We start from the raw sequence: 25,395 nt of genomic DNA, 5'->3' as shown, positions 1-25,395 counted from the left end.
ATGAGACAAGGATGTACATTATCTATATGGATCGCATTATGAAGGAAAGTGGTATTAAACTGATATCAAAATTGCAGATGTTAATATCAGCTCTTTACTTTACAAAGATGATGTTATACTTTTAAATAAATCCAGTACAAGTTTGCAAGATTGCCTGACTAAATTGAATAACTGTTATAATAATTTGGTATGAAAATCAGCAATAACAAGACAAAGTCAATGAAAATAGGCAGAAACATTGAAAATATCAACTGCATCGTGAATGGAGAACCTATAGAACAAGTAAAACATTTCAGCTACTTTGGCACAATTTTTAGTGAAGATGGCAAATTAAATATGGAAATAGACAACTGAATCAACAAAGCTGGTATGGTAGGAAGTGAACTGAATAAATTTATATGGAATAAGAGAGAAATTAGTCAAAAAGACTAAATTAGCTGTATACAAGACAGTGTTCAAACCAATTTTAACTTATGGATCTGAGAGCTTGGTTAAAAATAAAATGCTTTATCAAAGACTGAAGACCTCTGGCATGAGAGTTCTGAGAAAGGTTAGTGGAGTGAACAGATGGCATTATCGCATTAAAAAATGAGGATATTAGGAAATAACTTGACATTGTTAACAGAGTTAATCTCAGGTGGAATGATCACTTAAACAGAATGAGAGAGGAGAGATTAGCAAAATAAGCATTCTCTGTCAGGTTGCCATGAAAAAGAACCAGACCAAGATGTAGGTGGATTGATAGAGTAAAAAAGTGTCTTAGAAGAGAGAAATATAAGATCATAATGTTTTAGTCTTGACAGGAAACAGATTGATTGGAGGAAAATTGTAGATAGGAAGTTAGTAATGATGTATTTTTTTTCATGTAGTGCTGTCATATCCTGTACACCTCTTGAGGGTACATGTCAGGAATTTGATGATGATATAAATTATATGTTAAAATTTCCTATTTTAGATAATACTTTGATTAACCTTTTTTTTTTTTCAGATCATATTTTCAGGATATATTTTAATTTCAAGGTTGTTTTCAAATTTCAAAATAATCTATTTTTTATGATAATTTATATATTAGTGAAAGTGGCATCCCATGAAAAAATTCACAATGGAAAAAAGTATCAACAAAGTTTGCTGTTTGTAAACACTTTACAATAACAACAGATGGGAAATATAATGTATGTCAGTGTGCTATAGAAGATGGTGATTGTGAAAAAGCATGTGATGCAAAAATTTGTATTTTTCAGACACTTGCAGCATTTTCATCCTAAAGTGTTAGAAGCTGTGATTGACAGCTTTATTGACAGCAATAAAAACATTCCCTCTACTTTAGCTAAAGAAAGATCAGAAATCTACTGATTGCCAAACACAATTACCAAGATTCTTTACATGTGGCAAAGTTATTGTACCAGTGATGCCCAAAAAGTTTAAAAACTACATAATTGAAATGGCAGTGAAGAATAGTGTGTACCTCTATCCTTTTTTTCACAATGCCTTTTTAAGGCTTAAATGGAGAATTGGCTACAAAACTTGGAACGTATCATAAATTTAGGAGTCGGAGTTGAGGGTTTTATGTACCGACTCCACAGTCCTGGTTATAACATTCAAAATATTGACAAACATTAAAATATTAATGCAACTGAGTCAAACAGCACAAGTATACTTCCACATGTCTCAGTTGTGGCTGAGTGAATAGGAGAAAACACTATTAAAGTTTCAAGGAAGCAGGTATAGTTGTGTAATTTAAAATTAACTAAAAATCAATAATAATAATAATAGTAGTAACCAGTGGCATTCCCCAGGGTTCTGTTCTTGGGCCCCTGTTATTTAAATTGTTTGTAAATGACATATCATGTGGACTGACTGGAGATCTTCAGAAGTTTGCTGATGATGCAAAGTTGGGGAAAATTATAAGTAGCACTTCTTCTTCTCCTTTTTCTTCTCTCTTCCATCATCTATGTGGATGATGATGAGGCCAAATGAACTCTTTCCACTTCTGTCTATCCCGGGAGAGTCCGAACAATTCTGTCCAGTTTGGTGTTGCTTGTTGTGATTTGGTTTTCAGGTCCTCTTTTATTTTATCTATCCATCTAATTCTGGGCCGTCATTTATTACTATTACTATTATTACGGGCAACTCCAGGGAGTCATTAGACTCATCGAGGGAGGCCCCAAATCATATTCATCACAACTATTTGACATTCATACAGTATCTATCATACCTCGCCTTAAACTCATTCACTGTCACAGCATCCACCACAGACTGAGAGAGCGCATTCCACTCATTCACTACTCTAAAAGTAAAGAACCCAGCTCTAACACCTTTACTAACCACACTTTTGCCCAGTTTCCATGGATGTCCCCTAGTCCTCCCACAACCAGCCCTGTTCTCAAAAATATCTTCTGAATTAATTTTATAGAAACCCTTCAGTAATTTGAATGTCTCAATCATATCTCCCCTCCTCTGCCTATCAACCAATTTTTGCAACCCACAAATCCTCAACCTGTTCTCATACGGTTCATTCCACAAACCTGCTATCATCTTGGTCACTTGCCTCTGGATCCTCTCCACCTCCTCCCCATCAAGAAGAAACCTAGGTGACCAAATCTGAGCACAGTAGTCTAGATGGGGTCTTATCAAGGCTCGATACAGAGGAACAATAACCTGCTTGTCTCTGCTTGTCAACGTATTCTTCAGCAACCAAGTGATTTGATGAGCTGATTTGGCCACTTTTGCAATGTGTCCCCTAAATTTCAATTCCTTATCCACCAACACTCCTAAATCTCGTGCCTCATCAATTTCCTGGAGCACGGTTCCACCAATGCAGTAAACTGTCTCCCATCTTTTCACCCCAAAATGCATAACCTTACATTTTGCCACATTAAATTGACATCCATTCTCCTTAGCCCAGACCTCCAATCTATCCAAATCATCCTGCAAAATTTTGACTTCATCTGCATTCACTATTGCCCTACCCAACTTCGCATCATCCACAAACAAATGAACTGTTCCTCTCAGATCCTTTCCTATATCATTTATGAACAAATTAAACAGCAGTAGTCCAAGAACAGAATCCTGCGGCACACCACTAGTCACAGGCCATCTTTTGGACTCTACTCCTGAATGAACCACTCTCTGATATCTCTCCATCAACCACCCTCCTATCCATCTCACCAACCCTATGTCCATTCCCATATGCTGCAATTTACTGATTAGAATTCCATGTGGTATCCTGTCAAAGGCCTTAGCAAGGTCCAGTAGAATCACTGTAAACCCATTACCCTTATCCAGTTCAGCCGTCACTGTGTTATAATACGTGAGCAAGTTACTGAGGCATGACCTACCCTTCACAAAACCATGCTGTCCCCGATACAGTATCCCATTTTCTTCTATCCAATCTTGTATTTTCCTCTTGACTATTTTCTCTAAGACCTTGATAATGATTCCTGTTATGCTGATTGGCCGGTAATTTTCAACAGCAGCCTTGGAACCACCTTTGTGCAGTGGAACTATTTTCCCCTCTTTCCACCCCCTTGGGACTGACCCATTCCTGAGGCTCAAATTAAACAAAATGGTCAAGGGCACTGACAATTCTTTGGCCGCTTCACTTACAACACGAGCTGGTATACCATCCAATCCCACAGATGTATTGACATTGAGGTTCTGTAATAGACTAGTTACCTCTACTTCATTCATCACAATTCCAGTATAAGCTGTTGGTTCTTCCATTCCTGCAAAGTCACCACCTGGATGATATACTCTTGTAAAATGCTCGCTCAGTAATTCCACAATATCGACTGATTCGGTTACCTCCCTACCCTCAGCTTTTTTTAAGATCAATCTACCATGAGCATTTTTTCTTTTACTTGCAACATATTGAAAAAACTGTTTGGGATTCTCTTTAGCCTGCGTGGCCAATTTCGTTTCGTAATCTGCTTTTGCTTTTCTTACCACCCTTGTTACCATCCTGGCCTGAGCTTTATACTGTTCCTGCACCTGATGGTCATCCTTCTCCTTAAATTCCCTCCACAATTGTTTCTTTTTTTGCAGCTCAAGCTTAATAGTGTTATTCATCCATTTAACCCGTACTTGATTTATTATTCGAAGTCTTGGTATACAGTCAACCATTGCCTCCTGCAAACAGTTCTTAACCACCTCCCATGCACTATCAACATCCAGCCCTTGCAGTTTTACATGCCATGGCATTGAGCCAAGCACATACCTAAGCTTGTCATACTTACCAGCTCGGTAATTCCACATGTACCCTGTCTTAATTGTAAATTCGACTCCTTTAGCCACCTCCCAAGTCATGACCTTATGGTCACTCTCACCAATTGGTGGCAACATGGTCATGTTCGTTACAGCCACATTCTCGGTTGCAATTACTAGGTCCAGCACTCTCTGCCCCCTGGTATTTTCCAATATATGTTGCCGTAGATCATTTTGGATCTTTTACCTTCCATCATTCTATTCAGGGCTTTAGATGGTAGTCTTTCTGTTCCCATTCTGGTCACATGGCCAAACCATTGCAGTCTTCTTTCTTGGATTTTGTCTATTATTGTTATTTCTTGTTTTAGTCATTTCCTTATGTCTTTGTTTCTTAGTCGATTCAGCAGAGATACTCCAAGTAATCTTCATAGCCAACCCATTTCAGTAACTAATAAAGTTTTCTCTTCAGCCTTTTTGAGATTCCAGCATTCACTTCCATAGAGGAGTATTGGGAGGACCATTGTTTCATAGATTCTTACTTTTGTTATTTGTTTGATGTCTCTTGACTTCCATATTTTATTAAGTCGTCCAAAAGTTTGGGATGCTTGACTGATTTGTCTGTTTATATCTTTTATAATTTCACCATTGTACTCAATAACTCCTCCAAGGTGGGTGAAGTTTTCTACCTGCTCTAGATTCTTACTATCAATTTCAATTTTCAGATTGGTGCTTCTTTTTCCTATTGACATAATTTTTGTTTTGTCTATATTTATGTTTAATCCAGATTTTATACACTCCTCCTTTATTTTATCAGAAATTCGCTGTAGATTTTCTTCTGTGCTTGCAAGTAATGCAATGTCGTCTGCGAATTTTAAATTTGTCACAATTTTCTCATATATTTTGATTCCGGAGTCTTCATTGTTTAAGGCCTTATTGGTTGCTTCTTCCAGTGTTAGATCGAACAGGTCTGGTGACAGATTGCACCCTGTCTTACTCCGCTCTCTGTGTGGAACCAGTTGGTTAAGGTGTCCTCCATTCATACTGCACTTTCAGATTTCTCATACAGATTCTTTATTATTCTTATGATTTTGTTGGGAATTCCATATTCTTCTATAGTTTTCTATAGTTCTCTTCTACGGATTGAATCAAATGCCTGACGAAAGTCTATGAAATTTATGTAGCAACTTTGGTTGTACTTTATGTCTTTTCTATTAGCTGTCTTAAGGTGAATAGTTGATCAATTGTGCTTCGCCCTGGTCTGAAACCTGCTTGTTCTTCTTCTAGTGCCAGTTCTATATATGGCTGAATTTGTTTTTGGAGTACTTTTGTAAAAACCTTACTTGGAATACTGAGGAGGCTAATGCCTCTGTAATTATTGCATTCTGTTTTATCTCATTTTTTGTATATGGGAGTTATGAATGATTTGGTCCAATCAGTAGGCACTGCTTCGTTTTTGTAGATCCTTTCAAATAATGTTTTAATTGTTCCTTTCTTGCTTTTAAGAATTCTGCATATATTTGATCAGTGCCAGGTGCTTTCTTAGTTTTGAGTTTTTCTATGCTATTATTTCTTTGGTAAAGATATTTGTTTCCTCTTCCATTTCAGTGGCTGGAATCATAATATCCTGGGAGCTGTTTTTATTATATAAATCTTTGAAGTATTCTTCTCATCTGGCCATTCTTTTTGTTTTACTTTCAATTAGTTGTCCCTCTTTGTTTTTGATCATTATAATTTTTGTTGTCCATGTCTTACTAATTTGATCTATTTGTTTATATAATCCATGAAGGTTATTTTCTTTTGATAGCTTTTCTGCCATTTTGCATTTTCTTCTAACCAGTTATTCTTGTCTCTTTTAACTAGTTTAAGTAGCAATAAGTAGCACTGCTGATGTCATTTCCCTTCAGGAAGATCTGAATAGACTTTTGACTTAGACAAAGGAGTGGGGTTGTAGTTTTAATATTAATAAGTGCAAGTGTTGCATTTTGGAGTGCAGAAATATGTATAAAGCTGTGTACTATATTGACAGTACCATACTGCAGGTAGTGGATCAGATTCTAGATTTGGGAGTGATGGTTGACAGTAGACTGAAGTTTAGAGGGCATATTGCAAGTGTTACAAAGACTGCACGTCGTAGTGCTGCTATAATAAGAAGTACTCTAACATGTAGGGATAAGGAAATGGTTGTGCCACTGTATAAAGAACTGGTCAGACTACACTTGGACTACTGTGCTCAAATTTGGTCACCTGGTTTTCAGTGTGATGTGGAAACATTGGAGAGGATTGATTAAGACAATATCAAATTTTGTTTAAGTTAAGGGATATTACATCCCATATCGTTTCTTAGCTGAATAAGAAACTCAAAGAGTTTCATGCCGAATATAGTAGAAACTATATAAAGTTCGGCGATTCCAAGCATAAGCAAATACCTGGATACTGCAGCAACTGACCCTTAAGGTAGTGCAAGCTGAGGCAACTCATGTCAAAGGTGGAGCAAGCTCTGATCACTATTCTTGATATTTACCCATAATGTGAACTTAGCTCCTAGGAGCTGTATTACCGTTCTACATTATGAGAGAAGGTCACTACCCAGACCGGTTTCAACCTTTATTGAGGTCTCATCAGTGAGTAGGTAGACCAAGTTAATACCAAGTTTGTAGCGAACAGAACTTACAACCTTTCTATGAGTATTGCCGAGAGGTGTCCTAATAAATTATTAGATATATGAAGAGCCAAAGGCTTCAATTCGGCGACATATGACAAGTCATATGTTGCCGAATTCAAGCCTTTGGCTCTTCATATATCAAATTTTGTCTTATTTGTGGAGAGAGAGAGGTTGAAGAAATGTGGATTGCAGAGTTTGGTGGAGAAGAGAAAAAGAGGTGATATGATAGAGACATATAAGTTAGTGAGAGGAATTTATTGAATTAATCCAGATGGGATTATAAAAAGAGTAGAAAGAGAGAGGGGGAAGAACCAGAGGCCATCCCTGGGAGTTTTGTAAGAATGTGGTAAACAAGAATGTGAGGAGTAGATATTTTACATGGAGAATTGTCAGTGAATGGGATGCATTACCAGAATGTGTTGTTAATGCAAGGAGTATTAAGGATTTTAATATTCAATATGATAAATATGTTGTCAGTTGAATGAGCCTCCCATGATGAGTCTGCTGACTCCATGGAGTGTGCAACAACAATAATAATAATGAGAATAAATAATAAATGAAGAAAAAAAAAGTACAATTTATTGCTATCACTTCCCAGCACTTGAAGATAGGCATGTGGCCTGTTTGATTAAGATTTGGAAAAGGTGGTGGTGTAATGTTTCACATGTTTCAAGGAATAGACAATCGAATTTAAATCTGCTGACTTCTATGCATTGATGACATGAGAAGCAAAGCCTGAAACCTTTGATCTAAAAATCGTATAATCTTGGTGTTCTTCAATTCTAATCTTAGCAAAACAGCTAGTCTGTCCAAAATGGTTTTTCTGGTTATCCATTACATCCAGTAGTCAGTTGCATCAGCTCTCTTACTTATTATTTAGCCAAATCTAACAGATAAGCTTAGGTGTTGATGGTTATTCATGACTTATTTTTCACAGTATTAACAACACCACAAACACTTTTATCAACAAAGATGTTTTATTAACGCTTATGCTCTACATTTGCGTTGTGCTCTGATGATGCCGAGTTGAAAATCAGCGAAACATGAGCGTTAATAAAACATATTTGTTGATAAAAGTGTTTGTGGTATTGTTAATACCGTGAAAAATAAGTCATGAATATTTAGCCAAATATCTTTCCAATCCTCTTCAAAACCTCACTGGCCAAACCAGTTCTATCAAAAATAGTTTTGACTTCCAGGAAAAAATCAAAAATATTCATTTTCTGGACTCTGAAATTATGGTTTTTTTTTTTATGTGATTTCTCTATTTACAAACATACCACTCCAAGAAACTTCTGTTTTTACAGGATGATTTCCCTGAGGACATTGCTAAATTGTTTAAATTTACCACCAATGCAGGATATTTCAGGTCTCACTTTGAATGAGAATTATTTCATTTTTTGGACACAGTAAACTCCTGCATCAAGTTCTAGATACCTTAATAATCCATAATTCTACATGCAATATTGAATTTTCCATCTACTGCAAGCCTTCCTTCACTGATAGGTATATCTAACCAGCTTTATTCCATCATTCTTCATAAAAGATAGGTATTATCAAAGTCTTGTGCACAGAGTATGCAGAATTTGTCACACAGACTCCCTCTATTACAAGAATTAAATAAAATAATCACGTTGTCGTCTAATGGATATAAAGAAACCACAACCAGAAAGTAATTAATAATTATCATCCTTCTGCCAGACTACAATCTGATGTTAAGAAGATTTCCATATCCTATCTTAAAGGGACTTCTGAACAGATAGCAAGGATTCTCTGCAAATACAATTTGTATGGTGCTTTCAAACCAGCATGGAAGTTATCTTCTTTCCTGCCATCTACTAAAGATAAATTTTCTCCACTATCTTTATCTAATGTCTATCAAGTACCATGTTCATGTTGACTTTGCTATTTTAGGGCAGACTGGCTGTTATAGATTTCTAGAATCAGAGGGTTTCAGATCTTGCTTCTTATACCATCGACACTAGACATAGAGTTCATTGGAATCAGACGAAGATGTTACACTATAGTAGATTTAAATTTGATTGTCTATTTGTCTAATCTCAATGCATATTTGAATTGAGATTATGTAATATCCTATGTACTTCCAGTTCATCAGCCTCTCTTCTCAGATCAGTTCCTTGTTGCATTTGTCACAGAAATATCCTCACTTGGATGATAGACCATTGCAAAGTAGTCATTCAGTAACACAACTATTTTGTCTGCTTTCATCACCTTGCTATGATCAGCACTCATTAAAGTTTTCCCTTCACTGTCAGTCTTCTTCCTTATTTGACAAGTAGCAAATGAAGCTATTGCTTAATGTTAAAGCTTGCTTAAAGCTCCAGCTTAATGTTACTACTCATCCATGTAACTTCTACTTTATTTATCCACATGACCTTCAGTATACAGTTTGATATTTCTTCCTTCAGATACCTTTTGGTCATCTCCCATGCACCACTAACATCCTTCCATTACAGATTCTGATACTATGGTACTGCTTCAAGTTGCCTCTGTATAGTGTGTGAGCGTTTTAAGTTTGTCATAATTTCCTGTAGTTCCATACACCCCTTCATAAGATTGATATGTATGGCAATCTCCCAAGTCCGAACTGCATGATCACTCTTCCCAATTGAGGCAAGATGAGTGGGCTAAGGTTTTTTCTATACTATTTTTATTAATTTTATATATTTTTATGTAATTTTATTTTTTCATTCCTGCTACTGTTGTATTGTAGAAACAGTCTTCCTCCTTAACTGGTAATTAGTTTACGGAATTAACAATGCATATAAAGTATATTAATTAAAGGTAACTTTAATGAATAACTTCTATATTTTGGCAATGTCACATTGCCATCTTCAGGAACATAAAGATATGGTATGTGCATGCAGGCACTAATACAAAGCAAATGAGGAAGAAAGCAAGAAATTAATATTGTTCCTAAAGTCCTAATGGTGCCCTCTTACAGGCTAATTTGGTAGTCTTGGCAGTTGGGCTGAAGTTCTCATAATGTAAGTCTCCCAAATTTGGGGTAGTTTCATGCACCCAAATTTGTTGAGGTTAGGAACGTTTTTTAGAGCTGCTGAAGATTCTTTGAATAATCTTTCGTATTTAAACTTGCTGCGATGAATTATTTTTGCTTTCTTCCAACGAATTTTATGGTGGGTATCTAAGGCATGGTCTGCCAGCCCAGAGCGGCTGTACTGGTGAAACCGGATGTAGTCTTGGTGTTCTGAAATCCTGATATTTGTTGTTCTGCCTGTTTGGCCAGAGTAGGACAATTTGCAGCTGCAAGGGACATGGTATACACCAGGTAGGTCTAGGGGAAGTGGTTGGTCTTTGGTAGAGCAGATAAGGGATGCCAACTTTTTATATGGTTTGTAACAGGAAGTAAGGTCATATTTTTTGAGGATATTAGTTATTTTCTCAGAGGTGCCCTGGATGTAGGGGATGGTGATAGACTTGGTGTAATCTTTATTGTGGAGGGGGGGAGGGGGGTTGTGGTTTACTAGTTTTAGTATTTTTTGGATTTTTTTGGGGTCATAGCCATTGGCTAAGAAAGTGTTGAGGATGTGGTTTAGTTCAGCAGTTAGGGCCTTGTCATCTGAGCAGATTAATTTTGCCCTGTTATATAGTGTTTTTATAACCTCATATTGTTGTGGGGGGGGGGGGACTGCTGGTGAATGTATCTACCAGTATGGGTGGGTTTTCTGTGAACAGAGAAAACCAAAGATCCATCAAGCTGGCGGGTGATTAAAGTGTCTAGGAAGGGGAGGGTGTTGTTTTCCTCTTTTTCTAAGGTGAACTGGACTCTGGGGTGTTGGTTGTTTAAGTGTGTTAGGAAGGCGTGGAGTGTGTCTGAGCCATGTGGCCAAATAGCAAACACATCATCCACATAACGAAGCCAAATAGTGGGTTTTTGTGGGGCGGAGTTTAAGGCTTTCTCTTCAAACTGCTCCATAAAGAAATTGGCCAAGGGTGGGGAAAGCAGTGAACCCATGGCTGTCCCCTCTATCTGTTTGTAGAACTTTCCTTGCCAAACGCAATAGCCTGAGTTCATTGTGAACTGAAATAGGGCTGAGATATCGGGAAGAAACTTGGCTTGGATGAGCTCTAGGGTTTCTTTGAGTGGGACATTAGTGAATAGGGAGGAGATGTCAAAACTGACCATTATGTCAGTGTGTTGGAGTGTGAGGTTTTCTATACTGGCTTTAAAGTGGGCTGAGTTTTTTATGTGTGATGGTGTGTTGCCAGTATAGTGTGCGAGCGTTTTAGCTGAATGTTTGGCTAATTTATATGTGGGGGAATCAATGCCATCCACTATGGGACACAATGGCACATTTTGTTTATGTATTTTTGGGAGTCCATATAATTGGGGGGATCTAGAGTTATAAGGTTTTAGTTTGGGTGACTTCCACAGGCCAAGAAGTGACCTTCTTAAGGAGTCTGTGGAGAGTTCTAATCTGAGAGCTGGTCGGATTATATTCAATGGGGAGGTAAGTCGTACGGTCTAGTACTAAAGCAGTTAGCTTACCTTTGTAGTCTTTTTGATTGAGCACCACAGTGGCGTTTCCCTTATCCGCCTTGGTGATTACTATTTTTTCGTTGTTTTTCAATTCTTGTAGGGCTGCATATTCGTTTTTGGATAAGTTGGTTTTTGGAGGTTTGGCTTTAGTGAGAACACTGACTACATCCAGTCTAACGTTGTTGGCGATATGGTTAGGCAGGTTGCAAATCCCACGTTCTATCTGGATCATGATTTCTTCGGCAGGTATTCTTTTTGGAGGTGAGTGCTTCAGGCTTTAAAACTGCTGACGAGAGGTTGACTACAGTGTTGAGCGGTGGCTGTGGTAAGGAAGTAGAATTCTTTGTCAGGTTTTCGTATTTTTTCAAGTGCCGACTTCGTATTTTTTTGAATTCTTTTTTTGCCGATGCGCATGAGACATCATAAGATTACGGCCGAGTGTATCCGAAAGCTCTTCCTCTAGCGCCCGTAAGGTTTTGTTTTTGTCGGCAAGGAGAACGCGCGTCGTGGTGATTTGTTCTCTTAAGAGGGCGAAGCTAGTGCGATTATAAATGCGCAGAGCTTTCTCGGAAGTAAAACGGTGCTTCAATTTAACACAATTAGGGATTACTTTGTTATCCCGGCAGCGTTTTAGGAACGTCAGACGATTTATTTGCCTCGATATCTTCAACCTCAATTTGCCGTATTGAAGGGCCTTTCGTGCGATAGCATCTCCGTGGATGATCACGATTCTAGTAGCAAGGCTTATACGTTGGTCAGACATAACTGGTAATTAGTTTACGGAATTACCAACGCATATAAATTATATTAATTAAAGTTAACTTTAATGAATAACTTCTATATTTCGGCAACGTCACATTGCCATCTTCAGGAACATAAAGATATGGTATGTGCACGCAGGCACTAATACAAAGCAAATGAGGAAGAAAGCAAGAAATTAATATTGTTCCTAAAGTCCTAATGGTGCCCTCTTGCGGCTGATTTGGTAGTCTTGGCAGTTGGGCTGAAGTTCTCATAATGTAAGTCTCCCAAATTTGGGGTAGTTTCATGCACCCAAATTTGTTGAGGTTAGGAACGTTTTTTAGAGCTGCTGAAGATTCTTTAAATAATCTTTCGTATTTAAGCTTGCTGCGATAAATTATTTTTGTTTTCTTCCAACGAATTTTATGGTGGGTATCTAAGGCATGGCCTGCCAGCCCAGAGCAGCTGTACTGGTGAAACCGGATGTAGTCTTGGTGTTCTGAAATCCTGATATTTGTTGTTCTGCCTGTTTGGCCAAAGTAGGACAATTTGCAGCTGCAAGGGACCTGGTATACCAGTCTTCCTCCTTATGTGTTTCTACCTTGGTTGTGGACAGATCTCAAGATGCTCTGATCAGGTCCAGCACTCTTGAACCCTGAATCTATTCCATTCACATGCTGTTTAAAGTAAATTTATTAAATTAATTAATTTAATTTCATTCCAGATATTTGATCTTACCTCCTTTCAGTCAATGTCCCCCATAGTTGAAATTCATAATTATTACTTGACCTGTACTTCCACCTGCCCCTATAGCAACAACCAGCTGTATATTTTATCCTTTATCACATTGCGATTAATTGCTATTTCTTAGTCTTTTGTTTCTGTCACTGCATATGTTCTTCCCTTATAAGTAGGTAAACATTTAAAGATACCAGCCATTGAAGGTTTATTCACATACTGAGGAAGATTCTTGAATACATCATAATGGAAAATGTATGCTTCCTATAATTTTTGTTGTGGTGGATATTTAGGGAACACATATTCAAGTTAGTAGCCTTCAATATTAAAAAACAAAGTCGAAGACTTTTTTTAAGACATCACTTGAGTTATTTAATCTCATTGTTTGTTGCATTCTTTTTTTTTTAATGCAACTCCCATTAGCAAAAGGTTTTTTGTAAACCTGAAGTTCTTTAGTAAGATGAGTGGGCTAAGGTTTTTTTCTATACTATTTTTATTAATTTTATATATTTTTATGTAATTTTATTTTTTCATTCCTGCTACTGTTGTATTGTGGAAACAGTCTTCCTCCTTATGTGTTTCCCCAAGGAATACATTATACAGACTTTTAAATCAAATTTAAACAAGTTTCTACTTTCCCACCTTCTTACTACCTATACATGGTACTAATGTAGTGTAGGTTGATTAACCAACCTCATGTGTATTGAGATTATGAAAACTTGTGTATTGAGATTATATTAGGTTCAACAGGAAAAAATAAAAAATAAAATAAAAATTTTACATAGTTCAGAAGTCCTGCACTAGAGACCAAATATGGAACTTTTTCAAGGCCACTTCAAGCCTCTAATAAGTGGGAACAGTGGTTTTGCACCAGGTGATGAAAGTCTCACCTAAAGACAATCACAAACATCTATGTCTATGGTAGGATTTGAAGCCAAAGCCTGCTGGTTAGAGAGCAAATATAACCACTTAGCTAGCCAGGCTGGCATAATTCTTTATTCTATTTCTATATATTTCATTTGACAAAGAATATTTTGCAAACAAATAGACTACTATGAGTTTCTTATTTCTCTCCTGCTAAATTGAATCATCAGAGAATTTGGTGTGGATGTCATCTTTACATTTGACCATATGACAAAAGAATTGGTTAACGCCTTTCTGGTTTACATCAGCATTCATCATCCTAGGAATTAGATTCATCCTTTAAGAAGGATGGTACTTTACTTTTTTGTGTATCTCATGAAATTAGGTTTGTGGGATGAGATTGAATCATCATATCAAAACAGAATATTCTGCTTTACTAGGTCTTGCTTTTGTTGAAAATTTATTTATCACTAGGTTAGACTATAATAGATTTAGTTTAATCCTTTATCCCAGTGAGAGCAAACAAAGTTTGCACCTGAAAATATCTTCAGGACTAAATATAGTGTTGTGCTATCTTATCCAGTAAGTAGTGCAACACCAAGGCAACTCGTGTCAAAGGTGGAGCAAGCTACCAGGCACTTCTAACCCAGTATCTCCCATAATGCAAAACACATTTCCTATGTGGATATGTATACTGTTATGCATTAAAGGGATTGGCCATCTACCCAGACTAGTTTCGACCTTTATTGAGGTCTCTTCAGTGGGAGCCAGGCCCAGAGCTGGAGATACCAGGCAGAAGCAGTAGCAAGTCATCTGTGCCTATGGGAGTTGCCAAAAGGTTTATCACCTTTTTTAAAAATTACTCTGGATTTAGAGAAAGATGTTGAAAATTTATTTATCACTAGGTTAGACTATAATAGATTTAGTTTAATCCTTTATATTTTCAGGCGCAAACTTTGTTTGCTCTCACTGGGATAAAGGATTAAACTAAATCTATTATGGTCTTGCTTTTATTCAAAAGCAGAACAATTCTTGAACTATGGTACATGGTACAGGATATATTTTTCTGTCTCGTGTATGACATTTTACTTATTATTATTGAATTAAATAACAGCATTCAGTGACTTTTTGTTTCATGTTTAGTATACCATGGATGTTGATGCACTGCCAGAACTGCTAAAGAAAGTGTTCCAGGAATTAAACGTCAACCCAATGCATTACAAAGTAAGTTATCTTTTTTAGCATTATTTTATTTTGCTATCATTGCCACTTGTCTATTTTTATTTATTTTTAGCATATATTTGGGAACACTAGGAATTCGTTTTCTTTTCCAAAAATTTTATGCCACATTAAATTTTTCCTAGCTAAGATAAATATTAGACAGGCAGCTCACTACTTATATAATATTATATAGTAGATATTAGTTTAAAAATATTATGAAATAATAATTTGTTATCATATGGACCTTATGAATTATGGACCATAAAAACTGCTTAAGAAAAAAGAATAAAAACTGGAGAAAAGGCTATACTCTCCAGGACAAAAGAAGAAGCAAGGAAATACGTAAAGAACTAAAAATAGATTCGGTATTGGACAAGGTATATGAATACCGAAAGAAGTGGATTGAAGATATCGAAAGAATGGACAGCTCAAGACTACCCCAAAAAATACTCTGACACCACTCATTTGAACGATATAGAAGTCAGGGATGACCAAGGAAAAACATGGAAAGAGACTGGAACAGGCCACTGGGCCTAAATCCCTGAAAGGATGATGGTGATGATCATCATACAGATCTTTTGCAGGATTCATCATCTTGACATGGAGAAGGGGCTTGCATGTTTCAAAATGTATTGAAATATGATGGTAGTAGCACATTCTAAAGCAATTTTTCATTGGCATCTGTATTCCCTACTCCCATGGTAGAGACAGCTGATTACTTGGTTGATTAGACATTCCAAGGTAGTGGAACACAGGCTAAATAGGAACAGAGGCAGGATTACCTATCATGCAAAAGGTTCTGGGGTTTAGCAGTTCTGTGGGAAGTTTTCGGTATTGAGACTACATTATTATGTAATTAAAGAGTTTAATACAAATAAGTAATTAAAGCCTGACAAGTTACATAAGTTGTAACACTTACATCATCAGGGGGTATTGGTACATAAAAGTTTTACACAACAAAAGCCTATTAACAATTAATTACACATATTAGATGTTTTTGATGTACCAGTACTCCTGATGATGTTAGTCTTACGACTTACGAAAGTTGTTTCGTTTTTAATTGCTTATTTTTATTAAATTACATAAGTTGTAACACTTACATCATCAGGGGTATTGGTACATAAAAGTTTTACACAACAAAAGCCTATTAACAATTAATTACACATATTAGATGTTTTTGATGTACCAGTACTCCTGATGATGTTAGTCTTACGACTTACGAAACTTGTTTCGTTTTTAATTGCTTATTTTTATTAAACTCTTTAATTACATAATAATGTAGTCTCAATACCAAAAACTTCCCACAGGGTTACCTATCATTTGGATGGCAAATGTAATAATATCAACAATGGCATGCTGTAGCCAACTGTCTATCAAGCAAACTTAACTCTGTGGGAGAAATGCTAAAACCTCCTCATAAAACCATGAATAATCAAGATATGGATTGAATATCTTCAGCATTATTGAGCCTATAAATCTTCAGAGACCGAATCCTAGTTTGGTAGAGAAAAACGAAGCTATAAAATCTGCCTCTGAAACAAAATGATAAAAACAAATGCAGCAGATCTAATATAGATTCCCGCATACAGCATGGTCACTTAGACTTGACTGACCATAACTGTGGCAGTGGATATATTTCTTGTGTTCTTCAAGATGGATGTTGGCAGATCTTCCAGTTTGTCCATAAAGATAGGAATAGTTTTGAACATAATGCATCTGGTGAATGGATAGAAATGTATGCTTTGGATTTGGACCTGTTGAGTGTGTCTGGGGAGGAGAAAGAGAAAGGTCTACAAAGCCAAACAGATCACATATCTAATTATAAGAAAAGGCTAGGTGGTAATTTGTTATATCTATATATATACAAATGCCAGGAGCATCAGAAACAAAGGGGGTTGAGTTCATAGCTTTATTCATGCTTTGGCATACGATTGTTGCTATTAGTGAAACCTGCTATCAGAATTTGATATTGTAACTGAGATCGAGTGTTAAGGGTATAGTATTTTTAGGAATGACAGAAGATATAGTAAACGGGAGAGACAGTACTACTAATGATATCAGAAGACTTAATTCCAATTAGGGTAGAAATGCATGAAAATAGTAATGGCAATAATATCCAATCTAGCAGTGAGTTTGAGGCTATCTGGTGTAAGTGGAGGCTAATGGGATGAAATATATGGATGGGTGTTGCTACAGACCAGGCGGATCAGCTGCAGGGGATGATGAAGTTCATTGACAATTTATCCTGATAGGTGCAAAACGAGTGATCATTATGGGTGATTTTAATTATCTAAACATTGATTGGGTAGAAGAGAAATCTCATGATAATAATGAAGAAGAATTTATTGAGTTGTTGTTGTGAGACATTTTTCTCAAGCAGCATGTGAAAGAAGGAACTCAAGGTCAAAGTGTGTTAGATTTGTTCATAGCATCAGAAAGGGTTTCTGTTAAGAATATGACTATTTTACCACCAGTTGGTGATGGTGATCACGCCATGCTTTCTTGGGAAGTAGCTAATTATATTGATGTTCCAATTAAGACATTAAATGCTGAACTACAAAGATGGAAATTATGATCAATTTAGGAAAGTACTATCTTTGGTCCCATGGGAAAGATATCAGCAATATGGAAATCTTTGAAAAAGTGCTTAAATGAGGTATTATCTGAATGTGTCCCTAGAGTTTGAGGAATAAATAGCATGGGAGTGAAATGGCTGTCAATATTATTAAGCAAGAGATCCATAAGAAGATTATGTGGAAGGAATATAATGAGAATAAGAGAGAGAGAGAGAGAAAGAGAGGAGGTATGAAATATATAAAGTTCAGGCCAGAAAAGTAACAAGCATTGTGTGAAAGCTAAATTAGGATATGAAAAGAAATTGGCTCGTAGCAATACAAAAGAATTTATTATTCTACTGCAAGTAAAAGAAAGAATGAATGTGGAAGAATAACTTTACTGAATGCAGATGGTACTCTAGTGTCAAAAGTTTAGTATAATTCAAAATTACTGCAAGCAAAAGAAAGAATGAATGTGGAAGAATAACTTTACTGAATGCAGTGGTACTCTAGTGTCAAAAGCTAATGACAATGTTCAATTAATGAGTGTTCACTTTGCTAAGATATATCAAGCTGGTGTATGTAACATGGTGCACAGTGCTACTACATTGGATGAACAGTTATGTGCCAATATTCCATCTACTCTATTGCTGAATAGGGTTAGATGGGACATTGGCAAATATGCTAAATGCATGTATAGCCAAATTGGCTAGGACTTTGACAGTTTGTACAACTTGATTCTCAGCTCAGAAAAGATACCACAGGAATGGAAGGAATGTATGATAGTTCTATTGTACAAGGGTGGTGCAAAAACTGATGTGTCTAATTACTGACCTATCAGGATCTCTGATGTAGTTTTGATTTTCTAAATTTTTATTTCTCCTAGTATGTCCAATTTAAAGTATATTAAATATACATTTAGCATGCTAAAAGATTTTAGAGAAGTTGGTTTAGAACCAGTGGTGGCTCGTAGCTTGAAATCATGGGGCTGCTGCAACTTTCGAAATATACATACACACTGTAAGTACAGTGTATACATATTTGGATAAAATATCAAAATTATGGTAAAAATTTAAAAAAACATTAAACATGAAAAAATATTGTTTATTATCAATAAAATTATACAGTTTAGTATAATTCAAAATTACTTTAAAATAAAATCCATTATCATAACCCCAATAATGTTCTAAAATAAAAACTATAACAAATGTTATGTCTTTAATTGTAATGTCCAAATATTTAAAGAGACGGAGTAAACACGATAAGCACTACAAACACTCTACTACTGGTGTAAACTGCATATAAACAACAGTGGAACTGCACGATGGACAGTGCTGCATTACTCTAATAGCTCGCATCTCACTATACTGTGCATATGCTTGCCCGCGTAGTGATATGACACTGTGGTAAACAAAATGTTGCTAGCATCCTTCGCCCTCCTAAGTGTTACAAGATGGATTTTTATTATTTTTTATACAAAAGCAGAAAATTGTATAGGATTGTTGATGATAAAATTAAATATTACAAGCAAATAAATAAATTAATAAATATATTTATATATCGAGAAAAATTGGGGATGCTGCAGTTCCGCAGTGCCACTCCTGTTTAGAACATACATGATGGGTAGAGAGAAGCTATATTCTGTAAGGAATGGGTTTACCGAAGGAATGCTGTTTTAGCAGTTTGCTCATATTTTATAACAATTTTTTTTTTTAAGTTAAGGGATATTATATCCCATATTGTTTCTTAGCCGAATAAGAAACTCAAAGAGTTTCATGCCAAATATAGAAACTATATAAATATAAATAAAGTTCGGCGATTCCAAGTGTAAGCAAATACCTGGATAGTGCAGCAACTGAACCTTGAAGGTAGTGCAAGCTGAGGCAACTCGTGTAAAAGGTGGAGCAAGCTCCGATCACTATTCTTGATATTTACCCATAATGTGAACTTAACTCCTAGGAGCTGTATTTTGTTCAATATTATGAGAGAAGGTCACTACCCAGACCGGTTTCGACCTTTTTTGAGGTCTCATCAGACCTAGTTAATACCAAGTTTGTAGCAAACAGAACTTAGATCCCTTCTATGAGAATTGCCAAGAGGTGTCCTATTAAATTATTAATAATAATGAAGAGCCAAAGGCTCTTTATATAGTTTCTATATTCGGCATGAAACTCTTTGAGTTTCTTATTCGACTAAGAAACAATATGGGATATAATATCCCTTAACTTAAATAAGTTCATGTCGCCAAATTGAAGCCTTTGGCTCTTCATTATTATTAATAATTTAATAGGACACCTCTTGGCAATTCTCATAGAAGGGATCTAAGTTATACTCGCTACAAACTTGGTATTAACTAGGTCTACCTACTCACTGATGAACATCTGTAGCCTAGTTGTGAAGATGCTTCCCATGTAAACTTTGTTTGCTTACATTTGGATCAAGGATTAAACAAGAATATAATTTCTTGGCAAGTTTAATTTATAACCAAGTGAAAAAACTTGTTACATCATTATTGTTTTATTTTATTTGCAATGCCACTTAATCCAGTACCAGCATGGCAAAACTTCAAGGACCCAATCTGACAGTCATGTGCATTACCAAAGGCATAGAAAGTATAGGGAGTGGGTATTATATTATTATTATTATTATTGCAGGCGACTCCAGGGAGTCCTTAGACTCATCGAGGGAGGCCCTAAACATCATGTCCACACAACTATTCGACATTCTCACACTATCTATCATACCTTGCCTTGAACTCATTCACTGTCATAGCACCCACAACAGACTCTGGCAGCTTATTCCATTCATTTACCACTCTAAAAGTAAAGAACCCAGCTCTAACACCCCTGCTAACCACACTCTTGCCCAGCTTCCATAGATGTCCCCTAGTTCTCCCACCACCAGTCCTGATCTCAAAAATATCCTCTGAATTAATCCTATAGAAACCCTTTAACAATTTGAATGTCTCAATCATATCTCCCCTTTTGTGTCTATCAACTAATTTCTGCAACCCACAATTCTTCAACCTGTTCTCATAAGGTTCATTCCATAGATCTGCTATCATCTTGGTCACTCGCCTCTGGATCCTCTCCACCTCCTCCCCATCAAGAAGAAACCTCGGTGACCAAATCTGGGCACATTAGTCGAGATGGGGGTCTTATCAAGGCTCAATACAGAGGAACAATAACTAGCTTGTCTCTGCTCGTCAAAGTATTCTTCAACATCCAAGTTATTTGATGAGCTGATTTAGCCACTTTTGCAATATGCCCCCTAAACTTCATCTCCCTGTCCACCAACACTCCCAAGTCCCTGGCCTCATCAATCTCCTGGAGCACAGTTCCACCAATGTGGTATACTGCTGCTAATCTTTTCACCCCAAAATGCATAACCTTACATTTTGTCACATAAAATTGACATCCATTCTCCTTAGCCGAGAACTCCAATCTATCCAAGTCTTCCTGCAAGATTTTGATGTATTCTGCATTTACTATTGCCCTACCTAACTTTGCATCATTAGTGAACAAATGAACTGTTCCTCTTAGATCTCTCCCTATGTCGTTAATGAACAAATTAAACAGCAGTGGTCCAAGAACAGAACCCTGCGGCACACCACTAGTCACAGGCCGTCTTTTGGACTCTACTCTCTGATATCTCTCCATCAACCACCCACCTATCCATCTCACCAACCCTATATCCATTCCAATATGTTGTAGTTTATGGATTAGAATTCCATGTGATATCCTGTCAAATGCCTTAGCCAGGTCCAGCAGTATCACTCTAAACCCATTAATCTTATCCAGTTCAGCCATCACTGTGTTATTAAACTTGAGCAAGTTACTGAGGCATGATGTATCCGTCACAAAGTCATGCTGTCCCCCGTACAGTATCTCATTATCAACAATCCATTCCTGTATTTTTCCCTTGACTACTTTCTCCAAGACCTTGACAACGACTCCTGATATGCTGATCGGTCAGTAATTTGCAACAGTAGTCTTGGATCCTCCTTTATGGTGTGGAACTATTTTCCCCTCTTTCCACACCTTCGGGACTAAACAAGACCCAAGACTCAGATTAAACAACATTGTCAAGGGCACTGATAATTCTTTAGCTGCTTCACATAAGACCCGTGCCAGTATACCATCTAATCCCACAGATGCATTCACATTAAGGTTCTGTAATAGACTATTCACCTCCACTTCATTCATTACAATTCCCATATAAACTAATGGTTCCTTCATTTTTTCAATGTCACCACCTGGATGATATACTCTTGTAAAGTGCTCACTCAGTAATTCCACTATATCGACTGATTCCGTGACCTCCTTAACATCCTCATTCCTTAAAATCCTTCTGCCGTGTACAGTTTTTTTTTTGCTTGCAGCATATTGAAAGAACTGTTTGGGATTCTCTTTAGCTTGCATAGCTAGTTTCCTTTCATAATAATTTTGCTTTTTTGACCACACTCATTACCCTTCTGGCCTGCATTTTATACTGTTCATGTGCCTGCAGGTCACCTTTCTCTTTAAATTCACTTCACAGTTGTTTCTTTTTTTTGCAGCTCAAACTTAATGGTATTATTCATCCATTTAACCCCTTCTTGTTTTACTATTCGGACCCTAGGTCAGCCATATATAATCAGCCATAACCTTCTGTAAATTCTCCTTGACCACTTCCCATGCTCTATCGACGTCCAGCCCTTGCAGTTGTACATGCCATGGCACTGATCCAAGCAATCTCCTAAGCTTGTCATACTTGCCAGAATGGTAATTCCACCTATACCTGTCTTAATCGAAAATTCCACACCTTTAGCCACCTCCCAGGTCAAGACCTTATGATCACTCTCTCACCAATAGGTGACAACATGGTCATATTCATTACAGTCAAATTCTCAGATGCTATTACCAGGTCAAGCACTCTCAAACCCTTAGTATTTTCACTTACATGCTGTCTCAGATAGTTATCCCTTAATAATTGAATAAAATCCATTTCCTTCCTCACTTGTGTCCTCTCCTCCTTCCAATCAATGTTACGATAGTTGAAATCCCCCCATAATAATTACCCTCCTTCCACTCATTTCATCAATTTGTTTATGCATACTATCTCCACCATCTATTCCGTCACCTGGTCTATAGCAGCACTCAACTGTATATTTTGTTCTGCCAGTCTCAATCTCACACCAAATAGCCTCAAATGAGCTCTTTTCACTATCCTGCAATTCAACTTCAATTCTTCTTGGCTGCAGTTCATCATCAATAACAACACTCCCCCCCCCCCCCCATTTTATTCTCTCTGTCCCTCCTAAACACACTATAACCTACACATTCTATCCCACTAACTATATCATCTTCTGTCAGCCATGTTTCACTAATGCCAATAACCTGTGGCCAGGAAGAACCAATCAAGGCCAAAAATTCTTCCTTCTTGTTCCTAATACTCCTGGCATTAGTATACATGAAATGCAGAGGTCCCTTTGTCCCACCCCCATCTTGATGCTTTATTCTAACTATCCCATTTCGATTTCTTGTCCTTAGTACTGGCTCGGGTACATTATATACATTCTTACACTCAACTGTCTCACTGATGTTCGCATATCTACTCCCCCCCCTCCTTGGTAGTTCTAGTTTCCCTGGTTCTGCACATCCATTTTCACTTCATTCATCAACATTTTTTCCAGTCTCCGCACACCAAATCCATTCAAATGCAGGCAATCTATCTTGTATAAATCCTTTCGCCCATCAAACTCATTCCACACGTCCACGAATTCCACAGCACACCGTCTGCATAACCTGCACATAAAGTCATTTGCGATTATGGCCCTCCTTCTAAACTCCATCTTAACTCTGTCACTCTTTTCTTTTTGCTACCTTTAACAATACTTTAAAGTCCTCTCTCATAAAAAATTTATCTCCTTTCAATTCATTCGTACCTGCCACAACTATCAATTCTTTCACCCTCTGTTTTTGTGCTCTAATACTCTCACTTACATCCTTAAATTTCGCTCCCAGTAAGTACGATTTAGTTAAACTCTCATCTATCACTCCTCTTAATAACGAGTCACCATACAACACTCAATATTTTTGTTGAGTGTATATATATATATTTATTATATATATAAAAATATATATATATATATTATATATATATTTTTTTTTTTTCATAGTAGAATGTAGCAGAATAATGGAAAATAATGAAGTTAGACTGTATCTGAAATTCTAAAATATATTAATTTATTTGTCAAGTGTATTTTTCATCTGAAAAAATGGTTTTGTACATTTAAAAAAAAAAAAAAACAGCTGCATGTACCTCATAAATTCTTTTGCTATTATGACTAAACTTATCACAGATAATGTGCCTATTGAATTATTTTATTTCTGTATGAATTAGCAGTGATTATTTTTCATACTTGACAATAAATTACATTCTTGTTTTTGTCCTTTATCCAAACGTAAGGAAACAAACTCGATTGCTTACGAAGGGATCTGAAGTCTCAACACTTTCTATACAGAAATAGCTTAGTTGTGAACATACCTCACCTGTAGACTTTTATGCTTGTGAATGATAAAAAACAATAATTTAATTTGTCTACTATAATTTATTTTCTGACTAAGTGAAAAATCTCCATACAGTTGTTCTAAGTTTGTGAATTCTGTAAAGGCTTCTGTTCATTAATATTTTATTAAATCTGAATATGCTAACCATCACCTTCTGTCTTTTTTTATTCTTTCTTTCTTTTGATTTTTGGGATTTGTTCGTAATATGCAACTTCTTTTATTTTTTTAATTCTAACTCTTCTACAGAAGCATTGTAATGTAGAAATAAAAATGACAAGACATGCACATTAATTGGGAAAAGACAAATGTTAGATTCTTGTCAGAATAATCTTTACATGAGCTTTTTCAGTAGAAGATGAGTTAATTCCCCTCCAACGAAGGTGGCAGTAGAATTCTTTATCCTCTCTTGGAACAGACAAACTGATCAGAGAAGAGTTAACACAGAAAAATATTTGTAAGTAGAGGATATAGTGCAGATACTTCCCCAGATGCTACACAGGGTAGCATAGTGTAATGTAGATTGTAGATCATGTAGGGTTGAGCAGTCCTACAATGAGTTCTGTATGCCATGGAATTTTCATGTAATAAAAAAAAAATAATAATGGTAACAATGATAATTTCAAAAACACATTTTTGCCCACCATTATTTGAATAACCACAGAACAAAGAAGTATGTACTACAATGTGATTTTTTTTAAAATTCCATTTCATGTTTTGATATTTTAATTTGGAATTAACTATTGCTGACATTCTTCTTTTCCATGCTACATATTAAAAAAAAAAAATCACTAATTTATTGAGTGGATCCTTAAGAATATGGATTTGCCATTATATTATATTCATTTAAGAATGATGATGATATTAAGATTTCTATAATATTACCATATCAACCAAATACAGTAATATACAATTCTTAAAGATTTTCTTTTTAAACTGATAGGTACAGATGTGTGTTCCTCGAAGTTTCAGCTTACAAACCCAAATAAAAGTGGCAAGGGTACTCTTAAAAGATTTTGGAGTTAAAGCTATCAATTTAACTCACCAAGCTATTCTTTCCCTTTATGCATACAATGCTTCCTCTGGTATTGTAGTAGATATTGGTGATAGACTAGATATCTTGCCAATTACTGGTGGTAAGTGCTAAAATACAGATCTTTTTTAAAGAAATTAATTTGTGTAGCATATTGCTTAACTATGTAAATATATAAAATATATATAAATATAACTGATAATTGAAAGGGCACTGATTTATTTTTTATTTGAGTCCACTATATTAGACTGGTTGTAAGGCATCTTCTTAAATATAACATAGCAGTTTGTTTGTTTTGGGAATTAGTT

The 25,395-nt window shown here is 36.2% G+C and overlaps 1 protein-coding gene across 2 annotated transcripts in view; it reads left to right on the top strand.

Annotated features, from left to right (window-relative positions):
• LOC150110102 (uncharacterized) overlaps window positions 1-25,395 on the top strand; it is a 268,812-nt gene that overhangs the window by 206,252 nt on the left and 37,165 nt on the right. For both annotated transcript variants that reach the window (XM_090391413.1, XM_090391419.1), the window contains exons 11-12: window positions 14,874-14,954; window positions 24,998-25,190. In XM_090391413.1, the coding sequence (XP_090247539.1) occupies window positions 14,874-14,954; window positions 24,998-25,190 (274 nt within the window). The remainder of the gene's footprint in view (window positions 1-14,873; window positions 14,955-24,997; window positions 25,191-25,395) is intronic.

This window comes from Typopeltis vanoorti, chromosome 1 (genome assembly GCF_054136105.1).
Source record: "Typopeltis vanoorti isolate ZY-2024b chromosome 1, IOZ_Tvanoo_1.0, whole genome shotgun sequence".
In the NCBI taxonomy this organism is placed as follows: domain Eukaryota; kingdom Metazoa; phylum Arthropoda; class Arachnida; order Uropygi; family Thelyphonidae; genus Typopeltis; species Typopeltis vanoorti.
Note: the sequence above shows the minus strand (reverse complement) of the source record. Positions and strands in the feature narration are given on the sequence as shown.